This window comes from Cnephaeus nilssonii (genome assembly GCF_951640355.1).
Source record: "Cnephaeus nilssonii genome assembly, chromosome: X".
NCBI lineage: Eukaryota > Metazoa > Chordata > Mammalia > Chiroptera > Vespertilionidae > Cnephaeus > Cnephaeus nilssonii.
The window spans coordinates 20,943,793-20,963,420 of record NC_137071.1 but is presented as its reverse complement, the minus strand read 5'-3'; the positions used below and the strand labels follow the sequence as shown (position 1 = coordinate 20,963,420).

The window sequence follows — 19,628 nt, the reverse complement described above, 5'->3', positions numbered from 1 at the left end:
ACTAAATGTGTCAGTTTTTTTCTATTTTGATATATAATTTATTTATATGCCAACCAATTGAATGCTTGACATAGAAAAATGAGTCTGTCACTTTAACAAATGGCACTATAAAACCACTCAAATAAATAACTTTAGCAGAGATTATTATAATTACAAAAGGAATACTTTCTAAAACATGTTACCAATGTGTCTACAGATATTGGGCTTGCCTGTTGCATTAAAAATGAAAATAAGAAATTGATAGAGAAGGCTTCTAGTGGCAAAGAATGATTTACAAATATGCTGAATGACATATTACAATTGTGTTCATTTTATACCGAAAGAAAGCATCTACTGAGAACCATTACATAATTTATCAAGACCTCAATGTTAAAGAGAATAGTGTTTTAATAAATGTCACCAAAGAAATTTAAGAAACAATAATTTGTTACTAAAAAAAGATTTACCATAAACTAAAATGGAAATTTAGCATTTATGAGGATTTTTTATGGCATTTTGAAAGAGCTCTTTATTTTAGCAAGAACCTTGTCCCAAGAGACCTATACACATTCTGCCATCACAGCTCAGCTACCACATTCCTCTGTTGCTTCTCTTTTCAGGCTTTTGGCATCATCAATACGTGACTTTTGATTGGATCCCCAGAGTAGAAAATAAGTTTGGTAGACAGTTGATACATAATGAATGCATAGATTATTCTTCATTTAATTTAGTGTAGTTGAGTGGGGGAAAATAAGGAAAGACAGTTAAAAGTCTATTCTGGATGAAGATTTTTTGTTCTGTTATTTTAGAAATGTGCGTAGAAGTTACAGAAAGTATTATTACAGTTTTTTACTAAAGGGGTTTTATGTTTAGAAGGCTTTGAGAGCAAGTATTCTTTCCACTGTGCTATTCTGGTTAGGATTTTCATCAGAACCCAGTTGAACATTATTTGAATTCACAGGACTTGCCATGCTGGAAGCACAACCTTATATGTAGTGGCCATGGACAGTCCTATTATGGGAAACCAACTTGAGAGAAAAGGCGGGTCACTTGCTTCTGCGCAGGTCCTGGAATTTGAAATATCCAGGGGCCTCTACAGAATCCTGGCATCAGTTACTATGTTGACTCACTCAGTGTTGGGATCACTCACTTTCCCCTTACAGGACTCAGATCTTGGAGGCAATTAGCTTCAGAGAAAAAGGAAAAAACAAAGTGTTACTTTTTAAAGGCTGCTGAAGTTGATCGGTTTTTCATCATTCCTAAACCTACTGGAGCAATAAAGTTAGGAGAAGTTTTACCAAGATTTTTATTGCTGCCTTGATATATATTTTGTACTTTCCAAATGCTTTGGTGGGAAGAAGAAGAGGACTGTTGTAAGTACAAATAACTAAAAATGTTGTTTACAATGACTTAACTTTTAGTTTGTGGCAAGCTCACTGATTAAGCAGGTAGATTTAAAATTATAGTAGTTTGTTAATAAGCATAAACTTTATCTTATATATAGTGTGCACATATATAAGATATATGTGCAGGTGTATATGTTTCTCACTGCAAAAACTTTTCAGTTGAAATAACATAGAGTGTAAACTTTGTCCTAGCAGATATAATCAAACACATCTTTCATATTTAATAATCCACTAAAGTAATAGAATATGCATAACTGGTATTTGTAACAAACCATTTTAATTGCTGTGAAATCATTTGTGTATCTGTTATTCTTTTGATTATTTGCTATTTCTGTATTTAGTCATGGTAACATGTGGGGTAGTGACCTGACACATATTCTCAATAAACTAATTGCTATATGGGAACGATGTGTGGAGGCCTCGAGGTTAGAAAAATTTTATCTGGCATATCATGGGGAAATTTTTTAAAATAATAATAATAATGATGGATAAATGGAGGTTTAGAAAAGTACTCATAAATATCTAATTTGAAAGTTCCTTTCCCATATTACATTTAACACTTTGAATGTTCTTATCTGTAGCATATCATGAAAATTCTTTCAGAAAATGATATGATCTATGCTGGCAAATGATCAGATATTTTTGTTGAGAAAACAACAGAAAAACATGAGGGACTTCTAATCATATTTCACAGTAAAGTCATGGTGTTGTTTCATGTCTCTGATGACCTGCTTTTCAGTAAAGCTTTTTAGTTTGGCTTTTATTATCAACTACAACTATTTTGTTTGTTTTAACGAAGTCATGATGACTAATGAAAATTCAAAATTTGACTGTGACACATTAAAAATAATACATAAAATAATGTATGAAGAGTACAGTGTGTCCCAAAGAGATGGATGAAGGAGATTGTCTTTCTTTCCCTGCCTTTGACTTGTGCATTACAGTCATTCTGAAATAGATATGAGGGCACTGCCTATAATTAAGAATGGAAAAAAGTAAATCTCTCCAAATGAGTGCTCTGCAAACTTTTGGAGAGTTACAAAAAAAGTTTTGTTTCTGAGAAAAATTTATAGAAAAATAATTAACATTATACATTTGCTGATTCATATTAGATGTTACCAGATTTTATAGTAAATATATGCATATATATAATTTTCTTATTTTATAAATTTTTGGTGAGCATCAGAATTGCTTTCTGATTGAAAAACTATTGCATTTACTAATAGTAAAAATACAATAGCATCTATTCTTTGCAATATACACACATGCTGATTGATCGAGCAATCGATATATCTAAAAAATTAAAACCATGAACCACTGTGTAGAAAAATTTAGAAAGAATAACAGAGAGGCAATTCTGGGATGAAACAACGCAAACCAACTCTCTATTTTGTCATAGATATTATAATTTGAGGAAACCTAACCTTTAAATTCTTAATTAGAATTTTAGGAAACCTAACCTTTTTGGGACAAACCCTGAAGAACTTGATTATAGTACATTTTAAAAATATCAGGTAATACTTATGCTCCATGACAGTGGGTTTGTTAAAAGAAAATGAATATATTCACAAGGTATTGTTACACATTAACTTTTACTGGTTGACAACGTACTACCTTGAGTGTATTGACATTTTAGTTGTTTTTAAAATTGCCTTAGTTTGAAAACCTTATAAAAGTACCTTTGATTGGCATTTAATCAAACATTTTATCAATAGAGAGAATCATTGTATTAACCCAAGAATTATTTACTTGCAGAATTATTTAAATATTGCATTGCAAAAAATTACTCAAATAATGTATTGCAAATATACATTTCATTCAAATTTAAATGATGCAAATTATCTTGAGGTCTAATAAAATCATTTTTAGAATTTAATTTACAGGGTCTTTTGAGGACATCCTTACTCTATGAATAAAAGAGATTGCTTGCTGGTCTAAATATATAATATACTTTTTAATTTAATAAAAGCTTTCTGTGTTTCTTAAAGGCATTATATTATGGAAAATACAATAGAAGATGTCATGTTGCAGTTACTCTAAACTTAAAAAAAGACTATGAAGTGTTTTGTGCAAATTTATGTTATTTAGGAATAAGAAGGTGTTTGTCACTAATGCTAGCTAGACATAAATGAAACATTAATTTATAATTTGGACAGAGATATTACTATTAATACAGTTTCCTCTTTAGTCCTGAAGTATTCATTTGAAATCCTTGTAGCCCAAGTCATTTGCTACATGTGAAACAAGTTGCCAAATTCTTAACCACTTGTGTGGTTTAATAAAAGAAATTATAATCTTTGTTGTCTTGGAAAAGTCAGGTGGTTTATAAAATTCCATTTATTACCTTTCATCATGGTTTTATCACAAGAATAAAACAAAGTGAGTTCCCAAACTTTCCTTTGCTTTCCACCTTCTATTGTAATAACTACCTAACTTATTTAAATGATTTATCTTTTTTTTTCACTAAACTATTCTTTCTTCTATTGCTAGTATAAAAACATACATGGTATTTTGGTGTGAATATATATGTTTTTAGAAACACATACATACTCATTAAAATCAAAAACTGCTATTACTTAAGAGATGAAAATTAATTGGAATTTAACCTTTCTTAAAATGTAGTTTTCTGTTCATTTATTTACTTTCTATTTTAAACACACATCATTTTTTACGAAAGTGACAAATAAAACTAATGTATGTCCTCTGTCCAACAAAGCATAAGTGAAGAGTCTCAAGACTTAAGCATTAAAAGTTTCATGGAAAATAACATCTATATGAAGAGGTTCGTTTGGTTGAATCTTTTACCAGTTACATTTTAAAATAAAATTAATGCTAGTTATATTTCTTTAAATTATATATTATTTCTCAAAGACAAGCTTTTATTTAGTGCAGATCAGAGAGTTGAAAGAATTTATAATGGTAGGAATTTGACATTTCTGCCTTTCATTCTGAAAAGATACATTTATTAAAGTGATGTCAAACTCAGTTAATGGAGGCGGTGCAGTTATTTCAGATATACAGGGTATGTAATTGGAAGCCAAGCCAAATCACAAGGAGAAGAAATAATGATGACCTTGGTTTATTTTTTATGCAGTACATTCAGGTTTTGATTGGATTCAGAAGGAGGCAACGGTTTTCTTTCTCACTAAGTCCTGCTATAGTCCTATGAGATTTGGGTTCTGTTACCAAGGCAGTTTGTTCATATTGGAACATTTCTGGGGAAGGTCATGGGCTGCAGTATGAGAAATGAGAACACTTTTTTTATTAAATGCTACAAACTTCATAGCAGAATTTCATGAACATATTTCTCTTTTGGGAGCACGCTCCATGTAGCAGACTAATCCTCCAAACACAAAGAGACAAGCAAATAAACACCTTGTGGTCTTTACCTTTTTCCTCATTTAAAAACATATATTAATTAAATATCCTTGAGGTCTCACTCTGTGCAATATGGACAGAGTAACATTCATAACACATATTTAAAGTTCTGAAGTTGAATCTCAATACAGATATGCATGTTCAATTAGCAAAGCTAGAGTGTAGTTTCTTTATTTTGCCCATTTGAGAGGGATTTGTCTACTTACATCACATATAGAATTGTCCTTAAAATAGTTATCTTTGTAAAAGGTCAAGCTGCTCTGGTTAATATTAAACATGAACGTGTCTTTCAGAGATTCTACTATCTCCTCTTGGAGGGGAGGTTAACCCTGCTCTTTGTGAATCACTCATTTGTACACTAAAGTCTGAAGATTAACAGCTAAAATAATTTGGTATACTTTTTTTTCTGAAATTTGTAGTATAAAAAGCTTGTTTTCCTATGTATTACAGATATTATAATTTTGCATGTGCCTTTTTAAACCAGATGGCTCTTCCAGAGATTCTGAAACACTAACTCCCAGGCATATTTGGGGATGGAGGGGGGGAAGGCTTGGCTGCAGTGTTTAAAGGGGATCTTAAACTTCTCAGCCACAATTTTGATAGGCAGAAAACAGAATGATGATGAGGAGAGGAAATAGATGGCCCTACTGGCTCATACTTAAAAGAGTCTGTCTTATGGCCACACAACCTCCACCTCATGCACACTAGAAAAACGAAAAGTCAGTGTACTCCCTATCCCATAGCTGAAGTCTTCCACTTAGACTGCCACTTTAACAAAGAATTTACATTTAACTCTGTGCTGAATTTTTTAATTATTGTTGACACTGTTATAGATGCCCCTCATCTATCCCCCCTTACCCACCTCCACACAGCCCCCACCCCCTCCCTATGAACAGCATCACCTCCACTCTATCTTTATGTTATTCTGACACAATTCATTCAAAATACCTGAGAATTTCAATAGGCAAAATAACACAAAGGGCAATTTTCTGGGGTCCTAGCCTGATCAATAGAGGGATTTTGCATTGAACATATAATGATATTACGCCCTGAGCAAACGAGTGTTCCTAGCAATCTGGATTGAGTGTGGAGATCAATTTCTTCCTGGTCTTCTTTATTCATTATCTTTTACATTATGCCTTAGTGCCTCATTGTTGCTTTGTTGTTAAGCACCTTGTTTTTCACTAATGGAAGGTGGGATAGAATACACAATTATCCTTTAACTGGAATGGAACTGTCATTTCTTTTTTATGCTGGTAAAGTGCTGCTGTTGATTTTGTTGGTGATGAGTCTTCCAGAACTGCTAATTCAGCATTTTTATTCCATACTAGAGGCCCAGTGCACAGATTTGTGCACTGGTGGGGTCCCTCGGTGTGGCCTGTGGGGATCGGCTGAAACCGGCAGTCCAACGCCGCCTGCCACTCCTGCCTGCCACTCCTGCTTATCCTGGCCCCACTGAGCCTGCCACCACCATCACTTGGTAGACTCACTGCAGTTCCACTGTGGTTTCCAGGCTGAGGTGGCCAGCTGTGAGCCCTGTGTCTGGCGCACAATGGTCAGCTGAGTGGCGCTCCCGCTGTGGGAGTGCACTAACTACCAGGGGGAAGCTCCTGCATTGAGTGTCTGCCCCCTGGTGGTCAGTGCGCATCATAGCGACCAGTCGGTCAGTCATTCGGTTGTTCGGTTGCTTAGGCTTTTATATATAGAGATACTTTTAAGAAAATGATTTTTCATAAATTTAAGTTATTGGAAAATTGATTTTTATACTTCAATTTTGAAAGCTAAAATGTGTCTAGAGCTAGTTAAAAATACTTAGCCTCATGTTATTATCCCAGTAAAAGAATCTGAGGAAAGCTTTGTTTCTATTTTTACTTATTTTATTTTCATTTATTATTTTACTAGAGGCCTGTTGCACGATATTCGTGCAAGAATAGGCCTTCCTTTCCCTGGCTTCACTCCCAGCTGCCCGGGAGCCAGCAAGTTCCTGCTCCCCGGCCGCCCGGGAGCCGGCACATCCCCGCTCCTACCAGGAGCCAGCAAGTCCCCACTCCCCTGATGCCCAGGAACCGGCAAGTCCCCGCTCCCAGGCCACCCGGAGCTGGCAAGTCCCCGCTCCCAGGCCACCCAGAGCCAGCAAGTCCTCACTTCTGTCTGGAGCACCACTCCAGTAGTTCCCTCCACTGCCCTGTTCCTCTCATAGCAGGCTTCACTCTGCTCCACTCCTGCATATGCAAATTAACCTCCATCATTGTTGGGTTAATTTGCATACTCACTCTGATTGGCTGTGGGTGTAGCGGAGTGATGGTTAATTTGCATGTTTCTCTTTTATTAGGTAAGATTTATTTCAGTAGAAATTTTGGTTGTTTTAATGAATAAAATGAATATTAAAGTGTGTTATGAAAGCCAGTGCTTATCAATGTAATAAAGACATAATGTGCATAGCGGAATGGGTTTCAAACAGGGTTAACACAATTTTCAAGAAACATTTAAAAATCAGATATTTGAAGTGTCATGCTTTTAGTTTAATATTTAATAAATACTCAGCTCATTCATGGGCATTGCAGCAATGAGGAATTTACACAGGCCAAAATAACATAGTCTTTTGTCAGTTTATCTTCAACTTTTAGATACACTTGATTTGCACCATTATGAAATAATTGATGTTTTAAAAAGACCAGTATTAATTGAGCACATCCTGTACTATAATGTTTCATATTATTCCCCAACTATGGGCAAATATAAGGGGTACCCTTTCAATGTTTTCACCGTTTCCTTGGCTTTTGCTTTGTTTTGTTTTAAAGTGTTCTCCTCCGTTACACTCTGTTTTTGGCTAGACCATCATAGAATTCGGACTATAAAAGGGAATAAACATCAGTGGCTTTTTGCACATTCTTGGCACCCATCTTTATTTATACACAACTTGTCTGCTCCTTTATCAGATTACAGTAGCAATATTACCTGATCCCAAGCTAAATGTTGACTTAAAGGGCACAGGAGTCAGCACAATGTTACAAGTGCAGATTTTAGCCTAGGAAACTGTGTGAGGTCACACTAAAGAGAGAAGACAAAAATCACAGGATCAGAACTGCTCAATTATTTTCATCAAAAGCAGCTTGGGTGATTCATTTTTATATTGATGCTCGAGAAGGCAGTATTAGAAATAAACTGGTGACTAAGTGGACAAAATGTTATCAAAATAGTTGAGGAACTGATAAAATTATCTGTAAAATTAGTGAATCCCAATCACTCCAATATATTGGAAAATAACTAGGAAGGGAAAGGGAAAAATAGCTGCTAAAGAGTGTAACTAGACATAAACAATGTTGGCATGTAGGTGGTTAACTGAAAGAGCTTACTGGAAGCTCAGACAGCTAAAGAATCCTGATTTAGTAGAGCCTAAAGGGCAGGGCAGGAGCCATGTGAACAGCTGCTGAAGAACTAGAGGATTCCTTTGGATTAGGTGTACACACCCCATCTCTAATGGACTATGTCAGAGAACATCAAGTGTTATCTCAGACTTCACTTTGCTCAAGCCTATGGACTTTAGTGTTTTATTTTAAATATCTAGATTTGCTCTTAAAGTAAATCCAGAAATGAAAGTATCAAAAGAAGTGACTCTGTAGTTTGTATTGTGTGGATTTGGGTGACCATTGTTTAAAGAAAGAAAAATATGTTATTAGGTCATTTATTCATGCAACTAATATGTATTGAGTGCCTACTTTGTTCCAGGTACTCTGGAGATAATGTTGTAAACAAGTGACTTAATTGTGATGAAAATTTTGGGTATTACTTTACTGCATTCAGGGCAAGCGCTATGGAATGAAGCACTCATTGTTATAAGAATGAATAATAGAGACCTAGACTAGTATTAGAAATTCTGGGGGGAGGGCCAGAAATTCCTATAAAAATGACATTTAAAGGAAGACAAAGAAAAATAGGGCTAGGAAATAGCTGTCCATGAGAAAAAGAGGAAAAATGTTACATTCAGAGGGAACAACATATGTGAAGATGTGATGTGGTATGAAGAAAGAACTAAGAGAAGGTCAGTTTTCAGTATAGTTAGAGGAAAAGTTTGGAACAAGCATGCAGCTGAAATGGTGGCCTGGGGCCAATCATACATAGCCTCAGAGGTCATGCATATAATGTTTGTTTTCTTTATAGTGAGATCAATGGACAGCCTGTTAAGAGTCTCAGGTAGGGCAGTGATATGAACATATTTGTGGGTTTTTTAAATACTATGTTTTGTGAAGAAGAGATTAATAGGTATAAAGAGTACGTGAAGGGCAATCAATCGGGTAAATTCTCCTGCAGCAAAAGAGGATGGTGTTGACTAGAAAGTGACAGTGAAGTTGAAAGAAGTGGACTTATTCACAACTTATTCATGACAAAAAATTAATAGGAATTGCTGTTGAGTTGGATGTGGGACCCTAATGGTATGTGGAATTGGGTGAATAATGGTGCCATTTACAAGGAGAAGATTTGAAGGGAATCTGGAATTATGGGAAGAATTGGGGTTATGGGTGCTAATTTTTTTATGGAGAGTGCGACTACGTTGGATATGGGGATCTGAAGCCGATAAATTAAGTCATTATTGGGGACTTAATATGTGAGCCATGTAGTACAAGTGAGAACAGCTAGAAAGAATGCAGAGCATGAAGAGAAGGAGGTCAGGAATTCAATAAGGAAGACAAGAGTATTCCAAAACGTCATAGAAGTAGCATCTAGATAGAATGATAAAATACTAAGGAAAATAATATTTCTGTAAACAAGAGTGTTCTTTTCAATCCTCAATTTAATGACTATGAATGAGGATCTTGCGGCATCAGGTGTCTTGGTTTCTACAGTCTCTGTCATCCATTTACCCCTAATTTCCTCTCCCATATTGTTACGTTTTTGAGATATCACCAAAATATTGCCTTAGTATAAAAGCTTTAATAAATATTTAAATTGTATAATGTATTCAGCTTTTTTCCTGTACACTGCGCTTCCTAAAAATACCTTCCTCAGAAACCCCATTTCAACTGACTACTGTATAATGAAATGAGCCTTCAGTGTAAAACGTTTATCATAGTCTGAATTTCAATTGCTCAGTCAGAGTTGTTAAGCAATATGAAAAATCATCCTTTAGTGAATCCAGAATTACATAGATATGATAAGGTAAGTTTGCACTTTATTTAATGCTTTTAGTTAATATCGATGCTTATTGGAGAAATGTCTAAAATTTCTTGAGAACCATTAGTAAAACTGATTTTTCTTAAATCTGGAAAAATTGTAAATTCTTCAAATACATTGAAAATTCAGCTTAAATAAGACTAGAATTGAATGAAGAGATAGAAGGCACTTGAGTAATTGAAATATAGTCATGGATGAGTATAATTTACTTATCAGTTAGCTTTGGGGGAAGTAAGTCTAGATAGAATATTAATATGATGTTGAGCAACATTTTTACTATTAGGTTTTTACTTGCTTATAAATATTGAACACCTGCCATGTTCTCTCTGCCTTTTATGAGATTACAACTCTGTAAGTCAGAGAAAAATACATACATACATACATACATACATACATACATACATACATATAAAGAGAGTTTATAAAGCATGGTACAAATCAACCACAAATGATTAATTATGGATGATGTGATTATGGAAGTTTCATTGAAGAATCCATCTTTATAAATAGGCCTTACAGTATGAACATATGGAAATGTGAATTAAAGAAGAGTAGGAGGAGTGATGCATAGACAAGGATTAATGAGGCATTTATCTATTCTACATAAACTGTTAGTGACAACACCTTGTATGTGTATAGCAGTATTCTAGGTTCACCTAGTCTTCAAAGATAACATATAGTACTTAGTAAGCCTGTACTGTCACCCATTTCTCTCAGAATATTACATATATTTCAGCTAATTCCAATAATAACTCTAGGAGGTAAGAGGGTATGATCAATCCATGTTTAACAGATGAGAATACCAAAACCAGTACAGGGAATTTAAGTCATTTGCCTAAGGTAAATGGGGTCAGGATTTGAATGGTGGCAGAGTGACCTAAAAATCCAAAGTTCTTAGTCAGCTGCCACAACCTCTCAGATTTGAAGGGGGTCTGCCAGAGCAATAGAGAGAATGGAACAACACATAAAATAGAGGGAATCATAGTGTTCTTCTCGGGTATTCAAATAACATGGCTTCATTCAATGTCTTTTTGTGATAGTTGATGAGCTGTCATAGGAACTGAACTCCTATTTATATCAATTAGCCTATGGTAAAATTGGTTTTATTATATGTCATTTCGCTTAAAGTTACAGAACCTATCAATAACATTAAGTGAGGACTTACTGTAAGTTCCATTGAGAATGTTCTTTTAAAAAACTAGAATAGTCTTTTTATGTAAAGACTATCGAACCTGGCACATTATAATTTCCAAGACAAAATCTGAGCTGTCCTGAATAACCCAGAATCTCTCCTGTCGACCTCCTGATCTTTTCTCGTTGTTCCCTTTATCAGGTAATGTTTCTGCTACCATCCATCCAGTTTCACAAGCTAGAACCCTGTTTCATCCCGGAAACTCATCTCTTTTGCCCACTTATGTCTAAAACATAGCCATTACTCTGGGTTTTATCTCCCAATATTTTTTATCTATTTCCCTTCATCTCCTCTACAATTACTCTATCCGAGTGGTCGGCAAACTCATTAGTCAACAGAGCCAAATATCAACAGTACAACGATTGAAATTTCTTTTGAGAGCCAAATTTTTTTAAACTTAAACTTCTTCTAACGCCACTTCTTCAAAATAGACTATCCCAGGCCGTGGTATCTTGTGGAAGAGCCACACTCAAGGGGCCAAAGAGCCATATGTGGCTCGCGAGCTGCAGTTTGCCGACCACGGCTCTAGCACATCTGCTTTCCTCACTAGCAATACAGTATCAGTTCCCTTTCTGGTTTCTTTGTATACCTCCTTCCCCTTCCCTCTAATCCATTCCCTATGATTCATTCAGTCAGCTAAATTTGATTATATGAATGCCCATTTAATCTCTTTAGTAGCTTCTCTTGGCTACCAGGAAAGCAAAATAAGATAAAATGAAATTTAGACAGTCCTCCTCTCCTATCACATCTCCCGTAATGCTTCCCCTGCCTCAGCACCTTTCTGGTTTTCTTTCCGTTCCTTGAATAAGCCTTGTTTCTTTCTGCAATTGGGCTTTTTGCACATGGTTTTCTCTTTTTTCTAGAACCTTTCTTTCCTATCTTTTTCACCTAGGTAACACCAATTTCCACTTAAAAGCCACTCCCTCTGGGTATTTGTCAGAATTTCCTATGCAGATAAAATTTCCCTACCATGTAATATCCCTCTGTAACACACACCATTGTTATGATTCCGTATGTATATGATGCCTAATTAATGCTTATCAGTCAGACCATTTGATAAGTTCAATAAGCTCATACATCATTGTTTTTCCAGATATAGACATATAAATATTTTTGTAATTTTGAACTAGTGAATTGGTTCAATATTGCACACTATATTTATAGACATTTACATATAAGAATATGTTATAATGATAATTAGATTGCATTTTATGAAAATTTTATATGACAACAAAAGCACTTTAGTCCTGGTTGTAGTTTAATGTACATAAATAAATAATGAAGAGCTGGTTTTCTTTTTCCATTGAGTTTTATTTTCTTCTTTGATTTCCTATATTCCATTTTATTCTGGAGTCTATCTTTGTAAAGTTTCATTGTGACTTGTTCACATCTAAGATGTTCTTCCTTGATTCTACACGAATCTAGTCCTTTCTCCTGTCTCTTACAGTTGCTCACTTCTTTCCATCTTTCTACTTGCTATCTGTGTGTATCCTGGAAAATTCAGTCATACACTTAGTTATCTTTGCCAATCTATGTCTTGAAGAAGAAATCCATTTTTTTATAACCTAAAAGAGCTTGAGATATGTATTTTGGTGTAAATATAAATTACTAATTTAAGATACTTAGAGAAAAAGATACACTGATCACTAAGTGATTTGTCCTAGGGTATAGAAGGGAAGTTTACTAAAAGGCAAATTGAAAAATAAACCCTCTGAGAAAGGCCAAAAGACTTTTGCAATGAAAAATAAATTACTCTATATGAACATATACTGTATTATTAATAACAGCTTTCCCATTTTAGAAGGAAAGGACATTAACTTTCAGCCAAACACAGAAGGAATAAAAAACTGCATGATCTCACGTATATATGGAATTGAAAACAGTTGAATACATAGAAGCAGAGAGTAGAAGGGTGTTTACTAAAGGGCAAAAATGGTGACTAAAATGGGGAAATGTTGATCAAAGGGTACAATGTACAATGTGGGATGAATAAATTTAGAGATCTAATGTACAGCATGATGACTATAGTTAATACTGTATTGAATACTGGAAATTTGCTAAGACAGTAGATAGATTTCTGGTGCTCTCATCACACACATAAAAATAGTAACCATGTGAGGAGATGGATATGTTAATTAGATTGATGATAGTAATCATTTTACTAGATATATATATATATGTGAAGGTATACAATTATCATGTTGTATACCTTCAATGTGCACAATTTTTATTAAAAGTAATGTAAAAGAACAGTGACAACACTAAAGCTAAAAACAATACCAAGAAACTGGGTCTCTCATACAATGCTGGTGGGAATGTAAAATTATACTGCCTTTCTAAAAAGCAGTTTGGCTCTAGCTGGTTTGGCTCAATGGATAGAGCGTCAGCCCGCGGACTGAAGGGTCCCAGGTTTGATTTCGGCCACGGGCACATGCCTGGGTTGTGGGCTCAGTTGCCAGTAGGGGGCGTACAGGAGGCAGCCAATGAATGATGCTCTCTCATCATTGATGTTTCTATCTCTCTCTCCCTCTTCCTTCTTCTCTAAAATCAATAAAATATATATTTTTAAAAAGAAAGCAGTTTGGCAGTTTCTTCTAAAATTGAACATGCAATCACTATACAACCCAGCAATTACACTCTTGGATATTTATCCCGAAAAATGGAAACTTAAGTTCATGCAACAACCTGTAGTATATGAATGTTCACAATAGCTTTCTTTGCAATAGCTAGATATTCAGTACAATCCAAATGTCCACTCATGAGTGAATGTAAAAAAATTGTGATACATCCATATCACAGAGTACTACTCAGAAATAGAAATAAATGAACTCTTGATACTCAATCATACAACTATGATAGACCTCAAAGGCACCATGGTGAGTGAAAAAATTTTCCAAAGGTTACATACTGTGTTTTTCCTTTTTTATGGCATTATTTACATAATATTTTATAGTTCAAGAACAGATTATCACTGTCACAGATTAAGAATGGTTAGGCCCAGCCAGCATGGCTCAGTGGTTGATTGTCAACCTATGAAGCAGGAAGTCAAGATTCAATTCTCAGTCAGGGCACATACCCAGGTTTCAGGCTTGATTCCCCATGTGATGCATGCAGGAAGGAGCCAATCAATGATTCTCTCTCATCATTGATTTTCTATATCTCTCTTTCCCTCTCCCTTCCTCTCTGAAAGCAATAAAAATATTTTTCTTTATTGATTAAGGTATTACATATGTGTCTTTATCCCCCCATTGCCCCCCACCCCCCCACTCATGCCCTCACCTCCCTGGTGTCTGTGTCCATTCGTTAAGCTTATATGCATGCATACAAGTCCTTTGGTTGATCTTTCCCCCTTACCCCCACCCTAACTCTAACCCTACCTTCCCTCTGAGGTTTGATGGTCTGATTGATGCTTCTCTGTCTCTGGATCTGGTTTTGGTCACCAGTTTATGTTGTTCATTATATTCACATAGCAGTGCAATTTACCATAACTAAGATTTGGAAATAGCCTAAGTGCCCATCAGCAGATGAGTGCATTAAAAAACTGTGGTATATCTACACAATGGAATATTATGCTGCAGTAAAAAAGAAGGAATTCTTACCATTTGCAATAGCATGGATGGAACTGGAGACCATTATGCTAAGTAATCCAGTCAGAGAAAGATAAATATCACATGATTTAACTCATTTATGGAACATAATGAAATATATATATATATATATATATATATATATATATATATATACTAGAAGCCTGGTGCACGAAATTTGTGCACGGTGGGGGGTTGTCCCTCAGCCCAGCCTGTACCCTCTCCAATCTGGGACTCCTGGAGGGATGTCCGACTGCCCGTTTAGGCCAGATCCTGGTGGGATCGGGCCTAAACGGGCAGTCGGACATCCCTCTCACAATACAGGACTGCTGGCTCCCAACTGCTTGCCTCCCTGCCTTCCTGATTGCCCCTAACCGCTTCTGCCTGCCAGCCTGATCACCCCCTAACCACTCCGCTGCCAGCCTGGTTGATGCTTAACTGCTCCCCTGACAGCCTGTTTGCCCCCAACTTCCCTCCTCTGCCAGCCTGGTCACCCCTAACTGCCCTCTCCTGCAGGGTTGATCACCTCCAACTGCCCTCCCTTGCAAGCGTGGTCCCTCACAACTGCCCTCCCTTGCAGGCCAGGTGCCTCCCAACTACCCTCTCCTGCTGGCCATCTTGTGTTGGCCATCTTGTGTCCACATGGGGGCAAGATATTTGACCACATGGGGGCAGCTATATTGTGTGTTGCAGTGATGATCAATCTGTATAGTACTCTTTTATTAGATAGGATAGAGGCCTGGTGCACGGGTGGGGGCCAGCTGGTTTGCCCTGAAGGGTGTCACAGATAAGGGTGGGGTTTCCCTTGGGGTGTGGGGCGGCCTGAGCGAGGGGCCTGTGGTGGTTTGCAGGCCGGTCACGCCCCCTGGCAACGCAAGGGGAGGCCCTAGTATCTGGAATTTATTTTCCTTCTACAATTGAAACTTTGTAGCCTGGGGCGGAGCCAAGCCTGCTGCTCCCTCCCAGGTGGCAGCCATTTATGTGGCAGTTAATTCACCTTCTACAATTGAAACTTTGTAGCCTTAAGCGGGTGAGCCCGGCCAGGGTGTGCGGAAAGCTTTGCTTCCCCTGTTGCCGCCGGCAACCCTGGCCTGCTCTCTCAAGCTCCATTCTGCCGCCATTTGTTTGAATTTGTTTACCTTCTATAATTGAAACATTGTAGCTTGAGTGGAGGCTTAGGCCTGCAACGGCTATGGAAAGCTTGGCTTGCTCTGTTACCTGGGAAACCTTGCTCTCTGTGGCTGTAGCCATCTTGGATTGGGGTTAATTTGCATACTTGCCCTGATTGGCTGGTGGCCGTGGCTTGGTTGGTGGGCATGGCTTATGTAGTGGAGTGATGGTTAATTTGCATATTACCATTTTATTAGAGAGGATATACTAGAGGCCTGTTGTTGCACACAATTCGTGCATGGAGAGGGGGGGTGTCCCTCAGCCCAGCCTGCACCCTCTCCAATCTGGGACCCCTCGAGGGATGTCCAACTGCCCGTTTAGGCCCGATCCCAGTGGGACATTCCTCACACAATCCAGGACTGCTGGCTCCCAACTGCTCGCCTGCCTGCCTTCCTGATTGCCCCTAACCACTTCTGACTGCCAGCCTGATCACCCCCTAAACACTCCGCTGCCAGCCTGATTGATGCCTAACTGATCCCCTGCCAGCCTGTTTGCCCCCAACTTCCCTCCTCTGCCGGCATGGCCACCCCTAACTGCCCTCCCCTGCAGGGTTGATCGCCTTCAACTTCCCCCCCTTGCAGGCCTGGGTCCCTCTCAACTGCCGTCCCTTGCAGGCCTGGTGCCTCCCAACTACAATCCCCTGCTGGCCATCTTGTGGTGGCCATCTTGTGTCCACATGGGGGCAGGATCTTTGACCCCATGGGAGCATCCATATTGTGTGTTGGAGTGATGGTCAATCTGCATATTACTCTTTTATTACGTAGGATAGAATGGGAAAGCAGGAAGACCTGGGTCAGGGGTCAGGTGCAGGCTAGAAAGGATCAATGGAGAAAAAGAAGACATCTGTAATACTTTAAACAATAAATATTTTTTAAAAGAGTGGTGAGGGCATGTGTTCTGTATAAGAATGCTACAAGAGAGTGTGTCTTGATTTTAGTATTTGTTACACAAAGCTACACTTGATAAAATTGCATAGAAACACATGCACAGGGGGACACAAATAAAAGTCTGTATAACTGGTAATACCTGAATGAACTCTGTGGATTATACTGATAATTTTCTAGTTTTGACGTTGTATCATAGTTATCCAAGGTGTTAAAACTGTAGGAGGCAGAATGAATGTTGCACAAGACATCCCTACGCATTTCTTTGTAATATCCTGTGAATCTATACTTACTGAAAAACAACATTTTTTAAGTACAGCATTAAACCTTTAAGAAGCCCTTGGTGTCCTGAAAGCCTTTGTATCATCACCAGACCTAATCAACAGATAAGTCTTATAAATTAATAAATCCATTCAGGATACAGGCAAAGGATGGTTTAATACTAACCCACTAGAATGCAATCTATTTCTTTTATACAGGAGCATGCATCATTTATTGAACAAAATGTCATGGTGATTTAAACCTTGTTCTAAATGCCCTACCTTATGAGGTATTGTGCTTCATGTTGTTTATGATTGAAAAGCCTATATAGGAAGGGCTGACATTTTAGAAAATATGGTGGTCCATGGGCATGGTAACTGGAAAAGGCCTGAGACTACTTGTGTTTTCAACCTGACTCTACCTAACAAGTCAAGTGACTGTGGACAAGCTAATACTTAACTATTATTTATTGAGTGCCTACCACTGAGCTGAGCATATCTAATACTGATTGCCCTTAAGAATAAATTAGGAATAATGTTGCTTTACAAGATTATTTACTATAGGTATTAAAAAGGTATATGAAATAGCTTGGTGAGTGACAAAATGTTGGGAATAAATGTTGTACTTTGTATGATTATAACTATTAATATCAATGAATAGATAATTTATATATAACTTCCAAAGAGAGAAGTTGTATACAACTTCTGGGGCAAATGTAGGTTTACCTTTGTTTGTATGAAAAAAATAATACAAGAATAAACTCTGTGTTTTGTGTACTCACAATTGTAAACCTACTTTTGCCCCACCCCTGTAGATCAAGAGATGTGTGATTGTGTGTTGGGGTGTATGTGTGTGTGTGTGTGTGTGTGTGTGTGTGTGTGTGTGTGTGAGAGAGAGAGAGAGAGAGAGAGAGAGAGAGAGAGAGAGAGAGAGAGAGGGAGGGAGGGAGGAGAGAGATCTCCTTGCATTAAACTGATCTTAAATCCATTCTTTTAATTGCTGCCCAGTCATGCTTGTGAAACACAAATCAGATCTTCTGCCTCTAGATTAACATCTTTTAGAGAAGCTTCTAGTTACAGGTTAAAATCCAAGGTCCCAGTGCATAGGCCTTTTACAGTTTGGCACCTGCTCATGTCATTTACCTCTTTGTCTGCTATTCCCCATCACGCATACTTCTTTCTATCCATAAAATTATGGTTCCACAAATCCTGTAATTTCATACATATGACTTGTTGCCACTTTCTGGCATTTTTTCATAAAAATCACTATCATCCCATATCTTACACTAACATATCTATTCATTATTTTACTGTTTGCTTAGAGAACCTTGTTAAAAAGCATTTCTGACTAACATAGGTCAGAATATGGTGCCCCTGTTCTGGGTTCTTACTGAAAATTCACTGTACATATTTCTATGAAAGTACTTATTCCTTTCAGTGTCAGGTTGTTTCTGACTCACTCCCTTGCTCTTTGAGAGGAAGGTCTGTGCCTGTTATCTATGGGTTCCTTGTGCCTAATTGTTTATAAGCACATAAATGAATGATTAAATACCACAGCACTTGCCGGACTGTTAGTCATCAAATTATGGATGTGTTTGAAACTCAGGCATCCAGATTGAAAAGGGTTTGTATCAAACAGTGACTACTGCCTGGTATTATTATATTCACACACATGATAAATAATGAAACAGAATAGGGTAATCCTTAGTGCGTTATTTTGTCCTGAGTGCTCAGTGAATTGTAAAAATTATAAATCTCAGACCAAAATGTTTGTTTCCTAATCTAGATAGTTCATGCAATCAGTGAAATTTTTGGTTTAACTCTGTAATTTGTTTATTCTAATTTTTCAGCCTTAGTCTCAAAAGAAACATCAATGTTAAAAAAGAAACTCGACTTGTTGGAATTCTTTTGAGAACTGAGATATCTTTGGAGATGTCAAATTAATACCAAGTGATGGAGATGTAGAAAGAAATTGGGAGAATCACTTTTGTTCATACATTATGAGCATGCTGGGCATGCTGTTCTTTGATATGGGGACAGGAACCTTAAATCCCCCATTGGTGTTAGAGGACAGATTGCTAAGAAAGTAAATGGTTGGCTCAGACTACCTCAAAGACAAGTGTTTGCTTCTGCTTGAGCTATTGTTGGAGTTTCCCTGAAGGGGACTTAGAACGGAATGTCCATTTCAGGGAGTATTCAGTTTCAAATTGCTGTCCATTTCAGGGAGTATTCAGTTTCAGATAGCTGCCTTCCTGGGCTTATTTTGCACCCTGGCCAAAATGATTGGAAATCTTTCATCTGTTTTAATCTGGAATTGAGTTCATTTATAAAAGGAAAGCTAGTTGCTGGGTAACTATGTGCACAAGCATAAAATCTAATTGCACATATGCCCAAACTCAAGGTGACAAATGTCTATTGAATGATTCAAATCTATGGAATTGAAGGGTCTCTTCAAAGAAAAAATAGCATGTACTGAGTCAATCTAACTGCCTATTCATATTTATTAGGTGCAATCTTTTGCAATAAAAATAATGTTTCTGAGTATTTTATTGACAAGTGAATATGAACTGTATTGTGTGCATTATGTTAACATACTATTT

General features: G+C 37.0%; 1 protein-coding gene across 2 annotated transcripts in view; it reads left to right on the top strand.

The window, feature by feature from the left end:
* Positions 1 to 1,157: 1,157 nt before the first annotated feature.
* The window catches only part of DMD (dystrophin), a 2,362,317-nt gene continuing 2,343,846 nt past the window's right edge, over positions 1,158 to 19,628 (top strand). For both annotated transcript variants that reach the window (XM_079764882.1, XM_079764883.1), the window contains exon 1: positions 1,158 to 1,352. In XM_079764882.1, coding sequence (XP_079621008.1) covers positions 1,322 to 1,352 — 31 coding nt within the window. In that variant the 5' untranslated portion in view covers positions 1,158 to 1,321. The remainder of the gene's footprint in view (positions 1,353 to 19,628) is intronic.